At 51.0% G+C, this 23,707-nt stretch overlaps 1 protein-coding gene across 1 annotated transcript; it reads right to left on the minus strand.

Annotated features, from left to right (window-relative positions):
- On the minus strand, positions 1 to 23,019 carry SLC2A7 (solute carrier family 2 member 7). Its single transcript, XM_068537484.1, is given in 16 exon segments — positions 1 to 222; positions 825 to 886; positions 889 to 936; positions 2,730 to 2,805; positions 6,630 to 6,710; positions 8,784 to 8,864; positions 8,866 to 8,898; positions 9,535 to 9,653; positions 9,656 to 9,721; positions 10,201 to 10,326; positions 12,371 to 12,523; positions 13,353 to 13,445; positions 13,448 to 13,476; positions 15,811 to 15,971; positions 19,490 to 19,573; positions 22,879 to 23,019. Coding segments are annotated over 16 exon segments (1,575 nt in total).
- Positions 23,020 to 23,707: the final 688 nt, after the last annotated feature.

Genomic DNA, 23,707 nt, shown 5'->3' on the forward strand with positions numbered 1-23,707 from the left:
CTAAAAGGAAGTCTCCCTGGCAGGCAGAGACGGTATGTGAGGCCCAGCATCTGTGATTTCTTCTTTCTTCTCCAGAAACTCCACTCTGTTTCTCTGGGCAAAAATTCGCTTTATCTCCATAAATGTTCGGCCCTTGGTCTCAGGAATGACCACATAGATGTAAACAGCAGTGAGGAGGCAGATTCTGGCAAAGATAATGAAGCTGTAGGCACCACTGACCTCCTAGGCCAAGAGACAAGAAAACAGGAGGGGACGGAGGAAGAAAGGAATGCCAGGGACAGCTCTGGGTGAGGCCTTTGTGAGTCACACAGGAGTTTCTCAGTGGCCAGTTCTACTTTACACCCAGAGGAGTGGAATAGCTAGACAATTGGGTCCTGCCCTCACATCAAAAAGGACTCGGCCTTTTAACAACAGGGACAGAATGTCCTCTAGGCTTGACTGCACACCTTCAGAAACAGAGGAAGGAGGCGGACGTGGGGGAATCGTTCCCTCACCCTGGCTCTAGCTTGCTTTGCACTTGGCCGACCAGAGCCCCTACATAATGAACGCATCACCGCCTGAGTGTGGGACCTCCCTTCAGTGGTGGGAAACTGGCATAGTTACAGTTTGGCTGAAGTGGCGCCATGTGTGTTTTATGGACCTTGGAGAGCCGCCCCCCCTTGTCAAATTAGCAGATGTTCTTAGCAGAAGAGGGACCCCTGCCTATTTCCCGGAGCCCCTTCTGCCTGGGGCGGGGGTGGGGCGGGAGGAGGCGAGATGGAGCAGGAATTGGGGGCAAGGGGCCGCCCCCCACGCCGTGCTCCCCACCGCACGTCCCCACTCACCTGGACGGACGGGAACACGAAGCCCACGATGACGCTGGTGAGCCCGAGCACGGCCCCATCCACCGCGAGGACTGCAGGAAGATCGCCGTCCTCACCACGGAGGGCACGGGACCTGGGGGCAGAGAGCGCAGGACCAGTGGAGCGGAGAGGGGCGCGGAGGGCCCTTTAGGGGCACAGTCTGTTCCGGATGGCCGAGGAAGCTCACATGTCTCCTCCTGGGTGCGCCCATAGCTGAGCTTCGAGCTGAGCCTCTGAGGGCCTCGAGGTCACACCAAAGCCGCTCTACCCCGTGGTGGTGTCATTTTGAAATTCGCAGACAAGGGGAGGGGGAGCAGAGCTGAATGAGCGCTTGCGCCTGGGACGTGCTGCCCCCTGTGGTAGATCTGGGGAATGGCAGGCACCTTGCCTTGGGGCAGTTTCTCAACCTTTTTTCATTCAGGAGTCTTGTCTAAAATGTCTAAGGCCATTTTTCCCCCTTAATCACCATCCCTCATGAAATTATAATACAACAGATATACTGTATATCCGTTTATATACAGTAGGTCTGTCTATGACTTTATATATTCTTTATATATTAACATATTATCTATATTCTTTATTAAAAAAATAAGATTCTGTCTCTCTCCCCCCAGTTAATTTCCGACCCTTGAAGATGGAGAGGAATTCAGAGCCCCAGAATGAGCTGCCCTCGGGACGTCAAATGGGAAACTCCTACAACTGGTGAGGAGGGGGCCCCTTCCTCAGGGCTTTGTGCCCCAAAGGGGTAGCAGTGAGGGAAGTTACCCACGCTGCCCTCCCTGGCCTCCTCCCTCCTGCCCCCTGGGGCCGGGCAGCCAAGCAGCCCTTTGGGAGCCGGCTCACATGTCAAATCAGCCCACCATCTGATCCCACATCTGCCGGCACAGCTGATTACCCCTGGTCTTCCAGGAGGAGCCCGAGGCCCAGAGAAGCACAGTGGCTTGCTTCGGGGAACGCACAGGCAGTAAGGGGCGGAATGGCCCAGAACCCAGGTCTCCTGACACAAACACCAGCACTGCTCCCACCAGGCCCTCCTGCCTCCGTATTGGAGGTGTGCCGGGAAGGCTTCCTGTCGAAAACCCCACTTAAATATCCTTCAACACGACCGTGTCGGTCTGATTCACAGCTGCATCCCCAGTGCCTGGCACAGCAGGTGTTCCATCAGTGTGTGTTCAATGGATCAATACCTTTATTTTGGTTTATGGACAGCTCTTTCAAAACCAAGATTCTGCAGGGAATATTCTAGTCTTAGGAGTCAGAGGGGTCTTTCCCCAAGCAGTGGGAACTGCGTTAGATTCTCAGGAGGACACACGAGGGAGGGGAAGCCTGGAGTCTGGAGGCTGCCCCCAAGGAAGGTGGAAGTGAAGGCCCAAGGCTGCCAGCACATGGACACGGGGATAAAGCAACACAGAACTGTAGCTGGAGGCCAGGGCACCAAAGACAATTGAGCGTCGGGTGGGCTGTGGGCTTGGAGGCTAAAGTGAGCATGTAGAGGGTTTGGATGTGAACTGAGGGGCCCCCAGTGGGGTCTGGCTGGCAAGAGCTCCCTCTTTGCAGAGGCACATCTCCTTCTTGGGCACTGGAACTGAAGCTGGGCAACTCTGGGAGCCACAGGAGATTGGGGGGCCCCCAGCCTGGCCGTGGCACTGGTTGGTACTTAGTAAATGTTTGTTGAATGAATGAATGAATGTGAGCTGGAATGGCCTTTCAAGAAAAAGGTAAACTGAACTGAGAATTCCAGTGTGGGTGGGGCTTGTGTAGGAACAGGGGAAAAGGTGGAGAGAACATCATGAGAATCCCCAATCAAGGGCATCCATTCATTCAACAAATACCGGGCACCTCCTATGTACCAGGCCCTGGGGGACAGTGGGGCATGCAGGTGCTCACTGGGCCCAATGGAATGTCCTGCGATGTAGGCGAAGTCATAGATGATGTCAAGGTAAGACAGCTCAGGGACCGTGCTCTGTGGGGAGGGGCAGGGCTGTTCGTGCCTGAGAGGCCCAGGCCTGGGACCTCTAAGAGCCTGAGGCCAAGAGCCCCACGTGCAGACAAGCCCACGTGCGGGCCTCACCTTCCTGCCACAGGAAGGAGCCACACCTGGATTTCTGAGCACCTGCGTGGGCCTCCAGGGCTCTGAGGGCAAGAGAGGGAAGATGAGACCAGGAGTGACACCGAGCATTCTAGTCAACGGGGGCCTCCAGGAGCCATACCTGATTGAGAGGAACGTAACAGGAGGAACACCGACCACTTAGTTATTTTCTGCCCTTCACAGATGACCCACTGAATCTTCTTGACAGCCCTCTGAGGGAGGATATTATTGTTTCAATCCTACAAATGTGGAATCAGAGCACAGAGCGCCTGAACACAGACAAGAGGACACTGGGTCCCTCAGGGGTCCAGCAATGGCCCAAGTCAAATGATCAGCAGGGGATAGAGCTGGGACCCGGATTCTGCACTCTCTGCTAGAATCCTTCTAGAAGGCATCAGACCCGGAGAGCTGGCAGACTCCCATCTCTGCTCCCCACTACCAGGGCAGCAGATGACACAAACTCAGGGTGAACAGACTTCAGTCAAACTAAGTATGCAGGTAACTGTTTCACTACAGTTATGAAAGACGCTGCGAAGGTGGGGTTCGTGCAGGGCTGGCGGTGGAGGTGGACCAAGAACGACTCCTTCAGTGAAGTTGTCTCCAGGGGGCAAGGTGAGAGATGAGCTGGGGGAGGGGCAGCCTCCTAGAATGGATGACTTGGGGATGAAGAGCCAGCCAGGCTGCGGAGCAGAGGCGTGACAAGCTCTGATCCACGCAGGCAGGCAGGGTGGGGTCCATTTCAATATTTGAAGCAAAAGAGGAGTTGGCTGCAGCTGGAGGGGATATCCTGGGTCTGGTGCCACCTGGGCAGCTGCTGGTTACGTTTTCAGGCAGAGCCAACAGGACTGGCCAATGGGTTGGAAGGAGAGAGTGAGAGAAAAAAAGTTGCCGGGGATGCCACCAAGGTTTCCAAAAGGCAACTGGCAACTATCTCTATAGATAATGTCCAGTTTTATTTACTTCTTTTCACCTAAGTCCCTAAATGTTCTAAGAACTTAGATTATTTTCAAATGAGAACATAAGGTCTTTAAAAAGGAAACTTTGATTAAACCAAAACAGGACCATAACTAGCTTTTAAAAAAAATCACTTCCTTTTTTTTGGGTAAAGATTTATTTATTACTTATCTATTTATTTAATTTATTTTTGGCTCCGTCGGGTCTTAGTTGTGGCACACGGGATATTCGTTGTGGTGCACGAGCTTCCCTCTATCTGTGGCGTGCAGGTTCCAGAGCGTGTGGGCTCTGTAGTTTGCGGCACGCTGGCCCTAGTCGAGGTGTGCGGGCTCAGTAGTTGTGGCGCGCGGGCTTAGTTGCCCCGCGGCATGTGGGATCTTAGTTCCCCGACCAGGGATCGAACTGCATCCCCTGCATTGTAAGGCAGATTCTTTACCACTGGGCCACCGGGGAAGTCCCTGAAACTAGCATTTTCCTCAATAGCTGCATCATCACCCTCCACCTCGCCTGTTCCTCCACATGCTCCCCTGCCCTGCTGTTCCCTGACCACAGCCAGCTTCGTCCCCCTGAGGGTCCTTGCGCTCACCCAGGAATTATAAAGGAAGTCATGATGGAGAGGACAGCTTGGCAAAAAAAGGCAAGGAATGAAGACATTGTCTCTGAATTACAAGAATAATCTCTTCGCACATTCTCATCCTCACATACGATTGTGTTTTCAACTACAGACGGTCCCCTGACTTAAGAAGGTCCAAAATTTTCAACTTTACCGTGGTGGGAAAGTGATACACAGTCACTAGAAACTATACTTCAGGGACTTCCCTGGTGGCGCAGTCGTTAAGAATCTGCCTGCTAATGTAGGGGATGCAGGTTTGATCCCTGGTCCAGGAAGATCCCACATGCCACGAATCGCCACAACTGCTGAGCCTGCGTGCCTAGAGCCCGTACCCGAGCGTAGCAATGAAGACCCAACGCAGCCAAAAATAAATGAATTTATTAAAAAAAATAAGAAACTGTACTTTGAATTTTGATCTCTTCCCCGGGCTATCAATAGGCAGTACGATCCTCTCTTGTGACGCCAGGCAGCTCCCCGTCAGCCACGTGATCATGAGGGTCAGTGACAATCACGCTGTTTTTCATTTTCTGTACAGTATTCAATAACTTACATGAGACATTCAACACTTCATTATAAAATAGGCTTTGTTAAATGATTTTGCCCAACTGTAGACGAATGGACGTTTTCTAACCACATTAAAGGTAAGCTGGGCTAAGCGATGATGTTTAGTAGGTTAGGTGTATTAAATGCATTTTTGATTTACAATATTTCAACTTACGATGGGTTTATTGGGGATGTAACCCCAGTGTAAGTCAAGGAAGATCTGTATATAGTTTTTTTTTTTTTAAACAGGAGAAAATCAAACAAAGTTTAATAACACGTAATAAGGCAGAGACCCAGGAAAACTAACTCTCTATCTGTGTATGGTTGTTTTTTTTTTTCTTTGGCCCTGCCATGCGGCATGTGGGATCTTAGTTTCCTGACCAGGGATCGAACCTGGGCCTCCTACAGTGGAAGCACAGAGTCCTAACCACTGGACCGCCAGGGAAGTCCCATCTGCGTGTAGCTTTAATTGTAAAGGCACAGTTACTGCAAAAGCAACAACAGGGCAGAAACAGCTGAGGATATACAAAATGCTGTCTGCTTTCAGAATATTTAATACTATGGCCATCCTATGTATTTTCAAAATTTTTGTAGAACACGCATAACAAAAATATGCTAAGAAAATGACAAATTAAAGTGATGTATTTCTTGTTTGGGCGGCCTTTTGTGTTTTAATTTTACTCCGATACGATTCCCAGCTACTCCATAGCCTCTCATTGCTTCTTTTCCTACTTCTTCCTGATCGGGGCTCCAAGATATTTTTAATAGTAGAGACCGACATGCTTGTTGACACGTGTTAGGATTTCAAGATGAGAGCTCTACCCCATTTTATACTTGGGGCACACGTCAATCAGACCAAGCTCACCTGCCAGCACCTCACCTTCATTCTCCACGTCCTCCATCCTAAACTTCCTATTGGCCTGTGAGTGGTGTTCCTACTTGAGTTAAGGTATCTTCCTCTTTGTCTTACCACATACGAATACGTTTGGTCCCTGGTCATCACTTATCCTCACACTAGTGTAGTCTGCCGTCCACGCCAACCTCTGTTCTCATTTTCTTCTGCTTGTTGAATGGAATGACGTCCGATCTTCCGTCTCTTTATTCTACTCTAGATCATTATTGGTGGGCATCTTCTAGTGCAGTGCGCTTAAGCATTTGCATATTGAAATATATGTTTTATGGAACTTCTTGTTTCTCCTTTACTTCATGGTTAGGACATTCGATTTAATTATTTATTTGCATGTACATGGATAGGTAATTGAAGTCACCCACGAACTCTACTTCAGGACGGGCCATTACATTGCACACGAAGGGGGCGTGGAGTTTGACACGCGGAGTTTGAGATCTCTGGCTCTAGGGGTGTGGGTTCTGTTACAGGGACCTCCCACCCCCCTGCTCGTCACCCCCTGCGTGCTCCGCCCCCGTCCCACCCCTCTGCGTGCCCCGCCCCGTCCCACCCCTCTGCGTGCCCCGCCCCGCCCCCTCTACGTGCCCCGCCCCCGTCCCACCCCTCTGCGTGCCCCGCCCCCGCCCCACCCCTCTGCATGCCCCCACCCCGTCCCTTCCGGGCAGGAGAGCGAGGTCCGACCTGGAAGCGCAGCGCCGAGACGCGGATGCCGTAGCCGACCAGCAGGAGGCGCCGCCTACCCAGCCGCTCGACGGCGCCTGCCTGGAGGGGATGGGCGGGCGGTGAGGAGCCTCGAAGGCACCAGGCGGGGGGCGCCCGGAATTCTTGGGCCTGGGCCCCCCAGTACCTCCTCAGCCCCTCCTTAAGTGCCCGCTCGCCCCTGCTGCCTGCTCCGTGGAACTTACGCCCTTATCCCGACGGGAACTTGACGTTCGTGCCGCAGACTCTGCGCCACTACTCCTCCCTGTCTCAGGCATCTACAGACCCCGGGTCTAGGCTCCTTGACCACCTCCCCACCCCCGCCCCCCCCCGCACTGTAATAACTACGTTTTCTAGTTTCTGCGTCTGATGCTTTGACATCTGGGGGCCCTCCTGACGCTGGAGAGACTGCCCCCTGCACACACCGTTAGCCAGTTTCTAGAGATAGCAGACAGCTCAGCTGTGTGTGCGCCCGGAAACCAGCCCGGAGCTACCCCATCCCCACCCCCTGCTCCATCAGGCTCTCACCTGCCCCCGCCGCCCCCAGCCAGCCTCCCCCTGCCTTATCACCCAGGGCAGGTACCAGACAACCAGGAACAGCCCGGCATCGATGCCCTGGAACCTCCGGAAATCTTTCAAACTAGGCAGTCCTAAACCTGCTTACCCTGTCTTGCCTGTTCCTTCCCACGGAAACCACAAAGGCTCTTGCCCACGTACTGCTGCCCGCCGCCCGCCCCCAGATGCTTCTCCATGTGGCCTTGTGTGCACCTCTCTCCCTTGGGAACCGTGAGCAACGCTGTCTTTTCAGTGGCAATCATCTCACACCCCCGAAATAATAATAATACCTACATTTTCAAATAGCCCCCTCCCATTACCTGCTACTTCAGTTCACATCGAGGCCACCCAGACTCTGGCTTCACATCATGAGGGTCCCTCTCACCACCAGGTACTTTCTTTTCCACTGCCAGGAAACACACACCTCCTGATCAGCCTGTACCTTCTCGAATATTCCAAGCTTGGACAATGCTTCGTCCGACCAGCATGCCTTCCTTCCTTCTTGTTCTAATGCCCTTTTCATTCTACTCCATCCTCACCTGCAGCATCCACAACAGTGCCATCAGCAAGGCACCACCGTCACTCCATGCCAGGCCCTGTACGGTCACTTTACACATGTCCCCTCCGTCCTCCCAACAACCCTACAGACGGGGATTATCACTGCCATTCAGTGAGGGCCCAACAGGAGCAAAGCAGCAATCCCAGGACTGTATAAACAAGGTAGAGGTAAGACCAATGTGTCCTACCGTGCTTAGCACCCAGACACCGCTCCTCAGGGAGAGAGAGGGAGGCGCCCCTGTCTTTCTGGCTTGGGTTTCTCCAGGTAGGATGATGGGGAAGAGGGTCCTAGTTATGACGATGTACCCTAGAGGAGGAGGGCTCTGAGGACAGAGGGTGGACCCTGCCCTAGAGGAAGGCGAGGGGCTACGGGAATCTGCTGGAGGAAGGGGTGCACAGACTCCAAGAAGGGTGGAGAATTGGGCCTGGGGGCCTCCCAGCTCCTCCCATTTCCGGCGCTTTTCCTTCACTCGGCCCTCCCCATCATGCTGAATCCTCTGAAATTTGATTGGGGCTTAAACTGGCTCTGGGGAAAATACAGATAAGTAATAAATAATTTTCTAAAACACCTTTGACCGCCAAGGTAACTCAAGAAACAGGAACCAAAATAATAGTGAGATAACTTGGAAAAGTTCTAGAGAAAGGACCGTCATGGTCACTTGACCTTGTAAATGAGCACACCTCTGTCTATTCACTTTTTTAACACAGGCATAAGTGGTTCAGATTTTAAATATAAAACTCTGAAATAATAGTTTTATGCCAACAGTAAACAACACCTGCATCGGTATACTGGGTATTACAGTCACCGTAACCATTTTACAAAGGAAGAAACTTGAATTTGAAGGTGTTTAAGTGGCCTGGTTAAGGTCACACTGTGGTAAGTATGGTCACATCCGAAAGTCTGTGTCCCTCCAGTCACCCCAGGACCAGTGCCACCAGCAGTGGACCCTGGGGGGCTCTTGTCTGCCTGCGGGGCACCGACTCAGAGATGCCCAATGGGAAGGACACTTCTGGGTGGCTCACTGAGATGACGGTCATCACTATGTTGACCATGCTGGCACCCACTGTTACTTACTGGGAATGAGCCACCTCCATGTCAGCTGAGGGAGGCGTAGATCATGTCCACATAGTAGGTGACCTAAAACAAAAGCACAAGGGCTGTGAGGAGAGGCCTGGAGGCCCAGGCCGCTGACAAGCTTCCTGACTCTATAACACACAGTCCTGAAAGCCTAGGGGACCCCTTGGACAGGAAGGAGGCAGTAGGTGGGAGAAAAGAGCCGTGACCTGAAGACTTGAGACCTGGGATGGAGGCTGGCTCTGCCGGAGCCCAGGTTATAGCTCTTCCCCTCTCGGGGCCTTGAGTTCTGCATCTGTAAAATGGGACCCTGAGATTTCTCCCTCTGTCGCTTTGTAAGTCTATGATCTCAGGCCCCATAGAATGACCCCTCACCTCTCATTCCAGGCCTAGGCAACCCCAAGCTCAGCTTCTCTCCTGGCCCAGCCCCAAGGATGTGGGCAATGCAGCACTTCCGAAAGCCACCACGTGCCCTGGCCCCTGCCTGGACTGTGTACCACTCAACGTCTCCTGCTGAGCATCCGTGAGTCCCCGAGGGCCTGATGCCACCACTTCCTGTCACTTTCCTTAAGCACCATATGGGTTATGCATCCAGTCTCCGACGTTTCTGGAAGCAGCCTCCCACCCCTGTTTTTGCAGATCTTCACCCTTCGCCAACACCATCAATAGATACAATTATAGCAAAAGAACCGCGCATACCGCGTTGACCCTGGAGAGCTGCTGGCCGGTCATGGGCACGATGATGGAGACCAGATGCTGGCGGACAGGCGGAAACGTGAAGAGGCTGAGCACGGACAGGCGGCCCTCGGCCCTCTTGGCCGGTCCTCCACGCACATTTCTTCCATCTCGTCCTCCACATCTGCCCAGCCTCTCAGCTTCCGCAGAGCTGCGGGGAGCAGAGCGGTCCCCTCCTGTCGCTGACAGCAGCTGACCCAAGGCTTAGGGACACACAGGGGGGCAGCTCCCCAGGAGCTCGGCCCAGTCCTGGCCACAGGCTCCCCGTTTTCCCAGGGCAGGATGCTCATTGGACCCCAGCTAGGTCCCCAACACCATGACCGTGTCCCCAGTCACAACCACACCTCAACCTGGGCAAGCTTGCAGAAGTCAACGCCCACCAACCATGATGCCGGCTCTGACCGTGTTCTCCACTGGACCACACCCCAGAGCTGCCCTGGACTCCCCAGTGCCAGCGGCACCTTTGTCCCATCCCACTGGTGCCTGCGTCGTGGAGTGCCTTTCCCCACCCTGCCCCCTGCCCGTTCTCTGCGTCGGGCACTAGGGAGGGATGTTGGGCGGGCACGGGGAGGCGGCTGGGAAGTGAACATGGTGGGAGGGTCTTGACGGAGCAGCCTGTATCTCCAGTACCTTGTCGAACTTCTTCTTCATCTCTTTTCTGAATCAGGGTGGACCTCGGGCTCTCAGGGAAGAAGGGCAGAGAGGGGAGCCAAAGCAGTGTGGGGACCCCCGTGAGTACCAAGTGCACAGGCCAGCCTGGAAGGACCCAACACTGAGAATAGCCTGGAAGGACCCAACACTGAGAATAGCCTGGAAGGACCCAACACTGAGAATAGCCTGGAAGGACCCAACACTGAGAACATGAACACCCAACACTGGGGAATCCCTGCCCTCCAGCCGACCTTCCGCATGTCCTGACTCTGTCCTGACTCTGTCCTCTTACAAACTCACTCACCCACATTGTTCCAGCCCTCCGTGAGAGGCAAGGACAGCAGGGACCTAGTCGTTGCCGAGATGTGGCTGCCCAGGACCCACCCACAGCAGGGTTCCACATTTTAAAATGGAGAAAATAATTACAATTTTCAAAAGATCTGCTGTTAACTCATTCTGCAGGAAGAGTATTGCTTTCCTTAGGAACAGCATATGATTTAAAAGTGTGAGCCTTAGAAAAAGTGAACCCATGTCTTGTTCCTAACTTTATGGCTGGAAATGGCATAATCTCTGCCTTGCTGGAGGCTGGGGTCGCAGAGGGTGCTGGAACCAGCACTGTGGCTGTGTGAGCTCCTTCTGGAAGGTCTGGGTTAAGGAGGCGACATTGAGATTCGTCTAAGCCTTACTAGCTATGATGGGAAACGGAAGAGTTATTTCACTTCTCTAAGCCTCAGTTTTCTCATCAGTAAAATAAAGATGATGATGATGATGATGATGATGATGGTGATAAAGTGCCCCCTGAAGAGTGGTGAGGGGTGACAGGCATCGCACACTAGGCATCAGCACAAGGCAGCTGTTGGCAGCAACGGGCCCAGCCTGGCTTCCCCTTCAGCTGCACTGGGGTAGTTTGGGAATCGTTAAAACTAATGATCTTGGGCTTCCCTGGTGGCACAGTGGTTAAGAATCCGCCTGCCAATGCAGGGGACACGGGTGTGATTCCTGGTCCGGGAAGATCCCACATGCCGCGGAGCAACTAAGCCTGTGCGCCACAACTACTGAGCCTGCGCTCTAGAGCCCGTGAGCCACAACTACTGAGCCTGCGTGCCACAACTACTGAAGCCCGCGCGCCTAGAGCCCGTGCTCTGCAAGAAGAGAAGCCACCGCAATGAGAAGCCCGCGCACCGCAACGAAGAGTAGCCCCCGCTCGCCGCAACTAGAGAAAGCCCGCGCGCAGCAACGAAGACCCAGTGCAGCCAAAAATAAATAAATAAAATAAATAAATTTTAAAAAAACCAAAAAACAAAAAACTAATGACCTTTCACTGAGCACCACTGGGTCCCGAGTCTCTTCAAGGTACTCTGGGGAATACAAAGTCATAAATCCACCCATTAAGGAATTCCTGTGGAATTTAAGTAATTTGAAAATGTTTACGAGGAAAAAATAAATAAATAAATAAACCCCATTGTGTTCTCGTGGGCCTTTAATGCTGGCCTGCATTCAAGCCACACTCTCAGGGCCATTCTCTCGCCCACTCCCCCAGAGGACCATTTCCCCCTTTCTCCTCTGTCCTAAAGCTTCCCTCCCGCTTCCCCAACCTGCCCTCTCAGGCAATGGCCTGGCCACCTTTCACTTGGAAAGTAGAAGCAACCAGAAGAAAACGTGTAGAGGAGCCACGTCCACCCACGTGACAGTGACCTTGGCTGTGTGCCTGCCCCTCTTGCATCGATCGCCCTCGCTGCAGGACCGTTCCCACAGCGTCCCAGCTGAAAAAACAAAACAAAACAAAAAACCCTTCTCTCCAGCCTGCTTCCCCTTCCAGCTACCCCTCAACTTCTCTCCTTCCTTTACAGCAAAACTCCCAAGAGTCGTGTGTGCCCCTTGTCTCCGGTCTCCTCCTCCCAGTCCCACGCACAATTTGTCCCCATCGCTCACCCGAACTGCTCTCGTCAAGGTCACCCGTCTCCAGCGAGCCACACATTGCCCAACCCAAAGGGCACCTCTTGGCCTCACCTGACTTGATCCGCCAGACACATGGGCACAGCCGAGCCCCATGTGTCCAGACCCCGCCCCCTCGGCCCCGCCATAGCTCCCAGGCTCCCGCTCACCACCGCCCCCACCCCCACCCCGGACCTCGGTGAGCCGCAGGTACATGTAGGGTTGCCCAGGATGCCTTGCAGGCCAAAGATCTGTGCTAGGAAGATCCCCACGATGACAAACACCTCCGTCATTGTTCCCAGAGCACCCCTAAGGTTCTTGGGAGCTAACTCTCCCAGGTGCATGGGAAGGGCACTGTAGGAGATGCCTGGATCTAGCAAAACAAAAACCAGGGGAGGAGAAAAGAAACGGTCCCAGCCTCCTGGGGCCCGGAAACCTGAGATTTAATTCATCTCATAGTCCCTGAGTTTCTCTGTGGTGTCAGCACCACTGACGGGCAGCCTGTACCCCCCCCCCCCCCCGCTTCCCCTCCATGGAGATGGAAATTGGCTCCATGGACTGTTTAGTTCGCACTAAGAAGGAAACCTTTCCAGAATCCTCAGACTCCCAGGGGGCACGGCAGGATATCCTCTCCTTCCTAGCTGCGGAGCTGGGGCCCCTTGTTACAGGCAAGGACTGTGTTCCTGGGATGTGGGACTGAAAGATAAGCCTTTGGCTTGGGATTATTTTCTGATTTTTCTGAACCACAGGTTACTTGTATCACTTTTTTTTTTTTTTTAATAGAAGAAACCACCATAGTTAAGAAAGCTCAGTCCCCTGCTGACAGAGTCCCCAGATTCTGTACTCTTTTGCTTGAAGCTCCTCATCCTCAGTGTGAACTCTACACCTTCCTTGGAAGATACCTAGTAAAGCCTTATCAGTTTATACTTCAAGGTAGAAGTGTGTTTTTAAAGATCTTCCCCTGATAGATTTTGTTAAATAAGGGGAAGGGGAGAGAGAACATGAGGTTTTTGAGAGTCCGGGGATGGAGACAAGAGGATGCCCCCAAAGGGAAAAGAGCCATTCAGAACCAGGAAGACCCCTGCCGCCCCTGCTTCCAGCCTTGGCCAGTGGTGCTGGGTGTGTCTGACTCAGACCCTTCCCCCCACTGGTGACCCTGAGCATGGGCTTGGGGCTTCAGCCATCACTGTAGGTACCTGCACAGACTCCCAGCGCCACTCGAGAAAAGATGATCAGCTCGGAAGCTTCGCTCACTTTGCTGACTCCCTTCGGGATGGCAGGGATGGCAGGAAGACATTGTTGATCAGCAGTGTTCCCTTTCTGCAAAGACAGCAGAGCCCAGAGGGCAGGGGGGCTGAGGCAGCAGAAGCTCTCTTGACACCAACTCCTATTCTCCAGGGCAGCCGTTATGGAAGTGCCAGGAACGTGCCTGAGAAAGGCTGATGGCTGGGAAGCACAGAAAGCAAGGACCAGTGGGCAGAGGTCCCAGGAAGGGAGGTTTGGGGTCGGCAGGGGTGGGGTGAGGAGTGGGAGCACGCTAACCATTGGAGCTGCCTGAAGATGGTAGGGAAGGGAAAAGGAATGGGCCTGCCTCTGCAGGTAGCGAGCTTCCTGTCACTGGTGGTATTCAAGCAGAGACTAGGCCGGATGAAGACTGTCAAGAATGGTGAACAGGGGAACCCCACAACAGGTGGGAGACAGAGCTGGATTAGATGATCGCTAAGATTCCTCCCAAGGCTGAAAAACCATGAGTCTATGAAGTGGGGGGAGGGAGTATCTGAAAAATAGAACTATGCTGGATGTCCCCTGCCTGTCCTCCAGGATCCATACCTACCTTCCAGACTGTGTCCTGTGCCCCATGCTGACTGGCATCAGTGGCTCCCTTGCCCCCTCATCCCCACATGTGGCTTGGATTTTGCCAAAGGAGAAAACAGCAGTGGATCCGGAAGGAAGATGGTGGCCCAGCTACAGCGTGGCTGCTGGCTGCCCCACCCTTGGTGATCTCGCCACACGCTGCCCACATTCGAGGACCATCAGGACCCTGACTGACACAGGTGCATCGTCTCTGATGCCAGGACTGGGGGAGGGGGGATCTCTAAACAGAAACCCAGACACCCCTCCTGGGGGGATAGTCCTAAGAGTTCTACAAAAGTCCCCTGCTAGGCAACACTGAGGACTCATCAGATACACAGACTGGGTTTCTCAGGCCACTTTTCTCTTCCTGGGGTGGCCATACCCCCGAGAGAACTGCCGTCAAAGCCCAGACTCAGAGCAGAGGATCAGCCAGCCCAGAGGCTGCAGGTCCAGAGAGAACAAACAGCCCACACGAACCCCTTCCTGATGACCAGGAAGCCTTAGCTTAGCTCAGGGCTTGCCCCGACCCCACTAGGGCAAGGCCAGCTCCACCACACCAGCTGGTCTCAGGGTCCTCATGTGCAAAATGAGAGCAATGATGAAACCATCTCTGAGGTCCCAAGTTCTGTGACTCTGGGTTCAGACAAGGAGGTGGGGGCCAAGCTTCTAGAACAGTCCAATCACTCTTGGTGTAGCTGAGAACAGCACAGTCTGAATTACAAAAAAGTTTGGATTATGGCATAATTGCAATATAGTGCATGTTTCCTTCATTCAAGTGTACAACGAATGGCAAATTAATTGTTAAGCAAGTATCTATAAGAAGAGGTCCTACGAGTCCTGCTTTATACATAATTAATTTTCAATTGCCAATATTTTCTTTGTTTGTTTGTTTGTTTTTGTTTGTTTGTTTGTCTGAGCCTTGCCATTTGTGGGATCTTAGTTCCCTGACCAGGGATTGAACTCCGGCTCTCGGCAATGAGAGCTCGGGGTCCTAACCACTGGACCACCAGGGAATTCCCCAGTATTTTCTTTTATGCATGAAAACTGAACTGGTATGGTTCTTTAAGAGCTAGTTTTCTTTAGAGGACTTCCCACTCCTCCCTACAAACTGCCGACCATGGCACATCAAGTCCAAGTGTAACTGAATTCCAAAGAGTGAGATCTGGCCACATGGAATTCCGTGGGGCCTCACCCTGAGAACTTGGCTCACGCCCTTCCTTCCTGGGAACCTTGATCTGGACATCCCTCCTTATCTGCAGAGTCATGCCTTGGCAGCAACTGGGCTTACGTGTAAAGATTAGTGAGTCTGTGTAAACCAAGCAAAGTACAAGAACTATTCTTCATTCTCAAACAAGACACAAGTCAGGGGCACATGGACTGACTCAGTCTGAACCCCAAACCTCAGAACAACACGGGTGAGGCTGCACGGGGAGAGGCTGCAGCTGTTACAACTTGGAGCCATGGGTCACCTGACCTCGAATTAAACCCAGTCAACAAGCATTTATTGAACACCTGCTAGAAGTGTTGAGTATGGTCAGGACTTTGCTCTCAAAGGCTGATCCATCTCCACGGGGTGGGCAACAGAGGGGCTGCTGTTCCCGTGCAGCTGACAAGGGGAAGAAATCCCAAGAAATTCAAGGACTTGCTTTAAGGTCATGATGTCTATGGCAAAGTGGGGGCTGGACTTCAGGCCTCCTGATTTTCAAGGTCGCACAACTCCCCACCACATGCACAAATGCCAAGAGACAGCATGCTTTACTAATGTGAATTTTGAGTGACAGCAGCACCCTTCTTCTTTACCTGCCACATTTGTCAACCAGCAGGCCAATAAGCAGGGACCCCACCAAGATGCCCAGAGAAGACATGGACATGGTGCAGGACCACAGCAGCACCATGACTTTCTCATCCATGAAGGCTCCGTGTCGCTGAAAGTAGGTTTCATTGTAAAAGGACTTCAAGACCTGGAAGACATTGCCCCATCCATAGACAATCAGGCAACTCATGAGAGACCAAGAGGTAATGTTCTCAGTTGCCTCTGGTCATTGTCCTGAAGGATGTGTCTACCAACACCCTCAGGACACAATTGATTCTCTGTTGTTACCTGGAGATAAAAAAAAAAGCTTACTGTATGATGGGGTGAGATGGGGAACCAGACTGCTCAAAATGTTAAAAATTCACTGTTGGGAATTCCCTGGTGGTCCAGCAGTTAGGACTCCAAGCTTCTACGCCGGGGGGGGGGGGGGGTTGCAGGTTTGATCCCTGGTTGGGGAACTAAGAACCCACATGCTGAGCGGCACGGCAAAAAAAAAAAAAATCACTTTGCAGAACCTTGCTGTGCAAGAGGCAACATAAGAAATATTGTTACTTCAAGACAGTATGGTATTGGCACAAAAACAGAAATATAGATCAGTGGAACAGGATAGAAAGCCCAGAGATAATCCCATGCACATATGGTCATCTTATTTTTGATAAAGGAGGCAAGAATATACAATGGAGAAAAGACAGCCTCTTCAATAAGTGGTGCTGGTAAAACTGGACAGCTACATGTAAAAGAATGAAATTAGAACACTCCCTAACACCACACACAAAAATAAACTCAAAATGGATTAAAGACCTAAATGTAAGGCCAGACACTATAAAACTTTTAGAGGAAAACATAGGCAGAACACCCTATGACATAAATCACAGCAAGATCCTTTTTGACCCACCTCCTAGAGAAATGGAAATAAAAACAAAAATAAACAAGTGGGAGCTAATGAAACTTAAAAGCTTTTGCACAGCAAAGGAAACCATAAACAAGATGAAAAGACAACCCTCAGGGGCTTCCCTGGTGGCGCAGTGGTTGAGAATCCGCCTGCCAATGCAGGGGACACGGGTTCAAGCCCTGGTCTGGGAAGATCCCACATGCCGCGGAGCAGCTGGGCCCGTGAGCCACAATTACTGAGCCTGCGCGTCTGGAGCCTGTGCTCCGCAATAAGAGAAGCCGCGATAGTGAGAGGCCCGCGCACCGCGATGAAGAGTGGCCCCCGCTCGCCACAACTAGAGAAAGCCCTCGCACAGAAACGAAGACCCAACACAGCCATAAATAAATAAATAAAGGAAGAAACAACCCCTCTCTAAAAAAAAAAAAAAAAAGACAACCCTCAGAATGGGAGAAAATATTTGCAAACGAAGCAACTGACAAAGGATTAATCTCCAATATATACAAGCAGCTCATGCAGCTCAATATCAAAAAAACAAACAGCCCAATCCAAAAATTGGCAGAAGACCTAAACAGACATTTCTCCAAAGAAGATATACAGATTGCCAACAAACACATGAAAGGAGCTCAACATCACTAATCATTAGAGAAATGCAAATCAAAACTACAATGAGGTATCCCTCACACCGGTCATAATGGCCAGCATCAAAAAGTCTACAAACAATAAATGCTGGAGAGGGTGTGGAAAAAAGGGAACCCTCTTGCACTGTTGGTGGGAATGTAAATTGATACAGCCACTATGGAGAGCAGTATGGAGGTTCCTTAAAAAACTAAAAACAGAACTACCATACGACCCAGTAATCCCACTACTAGGCATATACCCTGAGAAAACCATAATTCAAAAAGAGTCATGTACCAAAATGTTCATTGCAGCTCTATTTACAATAGCCAGGACATGGAAGCAACCTAAGTGTCCATCATCGGATGAATGGATAAAGAAGATGTGGCACATATATACAATGGAATATTACTCAGCCATAAAAAGAAATGAAATGGAGGTATTTGTAGTGAGGTGGATGGAGTTAGAGTCTGTCATACAGAGTGAAGTAAGTCAGAAAGAGAAGAACAAATACCGTATGCTAACACATATATGGAAGCTAAGGGAAAAAAAAAAAAAAAGGTCATGAAGAACCTAGTGGCAAGACGGGAATAAAGACACAGACCTACTAGGGAATGGACTTGCGGATATGGGGAGTGGGAGGGGTAAGATGTGACAGGGTGAGAGAGGGGCATGGACATATACACACTACCAAATGTAAAATAGATAGCTAGTGGGAAGCAGCCGCATAGCACAGGGAGATCAGCTCGGTGCTTTGTGACCACCTAGAGGGGTGGGATAGGGAGGGTGGGAGGGAGGGAGACGCAAGAGGGAAGAGATATGGGAACATATGTATATGTATAACTGATTCACTTTGTTATAAAGCAGAAACTAACACACCATTGTAAAGCAATTATACTCCAATAAAGATGCTAAAAAAAAAAAAGAAATATTGTTAGTAATTTTATGACTTTGGGCAAGTTCTACCTCTGTAAGTCTTAGTCTCCTCCTTGGTTATAGAAATAATATATATCCAATAGAGAATTTATGAGCATTCACTGTGATATAGTGATGGCACATTGCTTGACTGAGAAAAAAATATTCCTTCAATGGTAATAATGATAAGTATATTAATATAAGCCATGAGCAACTACTGCAGTACCTCCTATAAAGCAGAATAAAGTGTAGCTATAAAGTAATGACAGTGATTTTTAAAAGTAGAGCAGGACTCATACACCCAAATGAATGGGAACAGACACTGGGTCCTGTCCTTGCCCTTTCAGGGACCTTCTTCCTGTAACTATTTCCTGTCTGTCCTGCATCACTGGTTCAGTTATTTTTTTGGCCACGCGGCATGGCTTGTGGGATTGAAGCTTGTGGGCCCAGGTTCAATCCCTGACCTGGGCCCTCCACAGCGAAAGCACCAAGTCCTAACCACTGGACCACCAGAGAATTCCCAGTCCATCTTTCTTTACTGCATCCTTCTCATCACAATACAAACATGACTCTTGCCCTATAAAACCCTAACACAACCCCCCTTCTCCCTTCACTAAGTTTCATTTTTTGTTCCCCTGTGCAGCAAAACTCCTTAAAAAGCTGTCTCTCCTCCACCCCGCCCATTCTCCCCGAACCCACTCCAATCAAGCTTTTGTCTCAACTCAGCTGCTCTTGTCAAGGTCACGCATGCCCTCCATGAGGTCAAAGCCAGTGGTCAACTCTCACTCTTCATCTTTACTCGTCATCAGGGCCTGTCCCTCCCTCCTGACTCACATGCTTTACTAGGCCTTTGGGATACTCTTTTTCCTTTGCTTCCCTTCACCCCAATCCCAACCCCTAAGGGTTTAGTCCTTGACCCCATCCTTTTTGTCATCTGCAAGTGGCCTTCCCAGGGGAACGGCAGTGGGACTAAGGCCCAAAGCGACTGGGCAGGGAATCCAAGTCCATCCCCTCCCACCCCCTTCCCAATGTGCCTGGAAAGGATGACATTGCAGGGCAGGGGGGGAGGGGGAGGGGAATAGCCCACAACCCTAGTCATTCCCTGGTCTGCAGAGGCCGGCCTCCCAAGAGTACTAGAGGAAGGCAGCTGCTTCCGGAAAAAAGCCGGTGGCTTCCGGAAGAAAGATGGCGGCCTCCACAGAGCAAGATGGCAGCCTTCTCCTGCCCACCTCTTGCCCACCCACCTTGTGTGGCGTGTTAACCACAGCGATGTTGCAGCCATGTTGGAAGGCCGAGCCAAAGGCTGTGCTCAGCGTGGGTTGGAGGCGCTGCGGGAGAGGAGGTTTACGGTCAGGAACTGGGAGGTTAGTCCTGGGAACTTCCGGAAGTGGGGCCGAGGCTGAGCTGGAAGTGGGGGTGGAGGACCCCAGGCCATGCCCAGGGGAGTGGGGAAGGTGCCGGAGGCCGGGGGGAGTGGATGGCATCATTTCCTGTTCCTTGAACGCATCCCCCTCCTTAAAGATATATCTGTGCGTCTCCTCTGGGCCTGGCCCTGGATGAAGTAGGGGAAGCTTCAGGAAAAAGGTCCAGCGTACTGTGCCCTTGAGGAGCTTACATTCTAGTGAGGGGAGGCCAACAAAACAAAACAAAAACACAGACAAGTATGAGACCTCCAAATAACGATAATGCTATGAGGACAATAAAACAGGTAATGGGATAGAAGCCAATGGGGGACAGAGGAGGGGGCTCTCTGAGCAGGTGCCTTTAAGTTGAAACCTGAAAGGATAAGGTGGGCCTGTGAGCTGCTGGGGGAGGAGTTTTCCAGACAGAGGAAGCAGCAAACAAAGGCATGGCTTGCCTTTCACTCCTGGACAGGCCCTGAGGAAAACCAAGGCAATCACGTTTCCATGGCTACCCCAGCACCCAGTGTAGTTTCCGGGAACTGGCCCCCCGGGCCAAAGTCTGAGGAGGGGCCAGCAGAACTGGGGCAGGGTCTGTGGCTGCCTGAGTCGGTGCCACCCAGGGCTCCAAGAAGCCAGCTGGTGCAGAGCCATGGCCCCAGACCATCCCCCCACCCCTCTGCTTGCCTGTTACCTGCACCTCTGACCCCCACCCCCACTATCTGCCTGACTGCCGACAGCCCTCAGCCCTGTGCAGCCAGCAAACCAGCCAGGCAGACAAAAGCAGGATTTGGGCAACTTCAGAGGCTGGGGGAACAGGACGGGGACAGGGGTCTCCCACACTTCCCTAGAGCTGGACTCAACCCCTCCTCTCTTGTGTCTGAGCTGGAATGTTTGGGGAAGCTTCTTCCCCCCCACTGCTCTCCCAGGGCTGGTGGCTCCCCAGGAAAGGCAGGGGCAGTGTTGTTCTCTCCTTGCTAGAAGCATTTCAGGGGTCTTCCCCTCCCTCCACAGTCCCCTCACCTGGTGGCAAAGGGACAGTGGCAGTGACAGTTTCCTAGACTTGGCACTTACCCCTTCCCTGGGGGGGGGGGGGTGTGTGTGTGTGGAGGAGTCCCTGCCTCTTTTTTTCTCCGTTCTTGTTCAGCTGAGACACAGGTGTGCTCTGCCTCCCAAGTGACACCTGGATCCTGCTCTGTGTTGACAGCCTGGGGCCTGCAAGACTTTGTTACCCTTTTGGTCTCTGGACCCTGCTGACTTTCCCCAGGAGAATATTTTCCTTGGACATGTTGATAAGATAAAGATTCACACTCAGCGTGAATTTTGTCTTTGTCTCCATCAAGCCTCAAACCAGAAACTCTCTGGTTGCACCAAGGAGAAGAAAAACACCACCTGCCCTGGGTCCCTAGAAATGAGGTGTCTTGGAAACCAAGTCAGACCTGATTGCCTGGATCCTTTATGCGTCTCCTGTGTTATCTCTCCATCTGTGCTTCCTCTTACGAATTTGGACTAATCGTCTGTTTGGGGGAAAGAGCAAACTAAGTACTTTTAAAGAGATACAACTTAGTTATTTCTACTTACACTTATTTGTATTAAATAAGTCAATAAAATATTGAACAAAAAAGTGCTCATTTCAGAATTATCACTATTAGAAAGAGAAATATCATATGATATCACTTATATGTGGAATCCAAAAAGAAATGATACAAATGAACTTATTTACAAAACAGAAACAGACTCAGAGACTTAGAGAATGAACTTATGGTTACCAGGGGGGAAGGGTGGGGAAAAGGGATAGTTAGGGAGTTTGGGATTGACATGTACACACTATTATATTTAAAATGGATAACCACTGATCTATATTTCTGTTTTTGTGCCAGTACCATACTGCCTTGATTACTGTAGCTTTGTAGTATAGTCTGAAGTTGGGGACAGATGAATGGATAAAGAAGATGTGGTATATGTATATAATGGAATATTAATCAGCCATAAAAAATGAAATTGGTCATTTGTAGAGATGTGGATGGACCTAGAGTCTGTCATATAGAGTGAAGTAAGTCAGAAAGAGAAAAACAAATTTTGTATATTAACACATGTATGTGGAATCTAGAAAAATGGTGCAGATGAAGTTATTTGCAGGGCAGGAATAGAAAGGCAGACGTAGAGAACGGACGTGTGGACACGGGGGAAGGGGACGGTGGGATGAATTGGGAAATTAGGTTTGACATAAATCCACTACCATGTGGAAAATAGTTAGCTAGTGAGAACCTGCAGTATAGCACAGGGAGCTCAGCTTGGTGCTCTGTGATGGCCTAGTTGGGTGGGATGGGGGGGAGGGAGGGGATGTGTGTATGCATATGGCTGATTCACTTCGCTGTATGGCAGAAACAAACACAACATTGTAAAGCAATTATACTCCAATAATAAAAATAAAATAAAATGGATAACCAACAAGGACCTACTGTACAGCACAGGGAACTCTGCTCAATGATACGTGGCAGACTGGATGGGAGGGGAGTTTTGGGGAAAATGGATACATGTACATGTATGGCTGAGTCCCTTTGCTATGCACCTGAAACTATCACAACATTGTTAATCGGCTATACTCCAATATAGAATAAAAAGTTAAAATAAAGTAAAATAAAAAAAAAAAAAGGAATTATCTCTATTAGCAAAAAAAAAAAAGTAGGGAATAACTGAATAAATTATGACAAATCAACTGGAATGCCAGGCTGCCATTTCAAGGGATAATTATGAAAATTACGTAGGGACATGGAGACATGTTATGAACGTCATGTTAGGTGACTAAAGCAAAATACACTTGTGTGCCTGGGTAAAAACGTGTTGGCACATGGACAGCAGCATGACGGCCACAGGGATGAGAGAACATGGGGGCCTTATTTCTCCTAACGGTCTGCTCATGACAATTTAGGTATTCTCCCAAGTGCTATGTGTTTTGTCTGCTGTGCCCCTCATCCCTTCCGAGGCCTTGCTAGCAGAGTGTTAACTCTTGGGAAAGGCCTGGGCCCGGGACACTTCTCTACCAAGACATGAAGAGCCCGCACAGCCTGTGTTGGGCTTTTCACCCTGGGAGGGACTATCTTTCCGTCTCAGGCTCAGTGTGCGCTCCAGGGTTCTGCTTAAAGCACATACAGCAGTGGCCAAAGGCAGGCCCCCAGCTTCTGTATTTCAGCCCTCGCAGGGTTGGGGGGGAGAGGGTGGGGTCCTCCCACGCAGCACAAAGTGGGGCGTGTGCAGCCTCCAGGGCTGCGGATCCACTGGCTGTGGGGTGGTGGATGCTTTGCCGGGAGCTGGATCTGGCACATGCTCTCTCTCCTCTTCTGCAGTAAGTAGACGCTGTACCCCGTGAGCATGGTGTGTGAGTGGTCTGTCCTCAGCAACCTTGAATCATGCACTCATCTCTCCCCTGGGGGGCACTTCCCTGCCTTTTTTTTTTTTTTTTTTTTTTTATAAATTTATTTATTTATTTATTTTTGGCTGCGTTGGGTCTTCGTTTCTGCGTGAGGGCTTTCTCTAGTTGCGGCGAGCGGGGGCCACTCTTCATCGCGGTGCGCGGGCCTCTCACTGTCGCGGCCTCTCTTGTTGCGGGGCACAGGCTCCAGACGCGCAGGCTCAGTAGTTGTGGCTCACGGGCCTAGCTGCTCCGCGGCATGTGGGATCTTCCCAGACCAGGGATTGAACCCGTGTCCCCTGCATTGGCAGGCAGATTCTCAACCACTGCGCCACCAGGGAAGCCCCACTTCCCTGCCTTTTAACCTTGACTGCACAGCCTGGTCCCCAGTGAACAGTGAAATCTTAACATTTCTATTTCTACCACGTCTGTCCAAGGCCATCTAGGCTTTTTCTATCATGTCCCTGAAAGACCTTCCAGCCTCTTCCCATTGCCCCATGCCAAAGCCACTTCCATATTTTTAGGTATTTGTTACAGCTTCCCCTGCTTCTCAGCACCAAGATCTGTATGAGTTTCCTGTGGCCACTGTAACAAATTACCACACATTTAGTGGATTAAAACCACACAAATGTATTACCTGACAGTTCTGG

The sequence above is a fragment of the Eschrichtius robustus genome, chromosome 3 (genome assembly GCF_028021215.1).
Source record: "Eschrichtius robustus isolate mEscRob2 chromosome 3, mEscRob2.pri, whole genome shotgun sequence".
NCBI classification, from domain to species: domain Eukaryota; kingdom Metazoa; phylum Chordata; class Mammalia; order Artiodactyla; family Eschrichtiidae; genus Eschrichtius; species Eschrichtius robustus.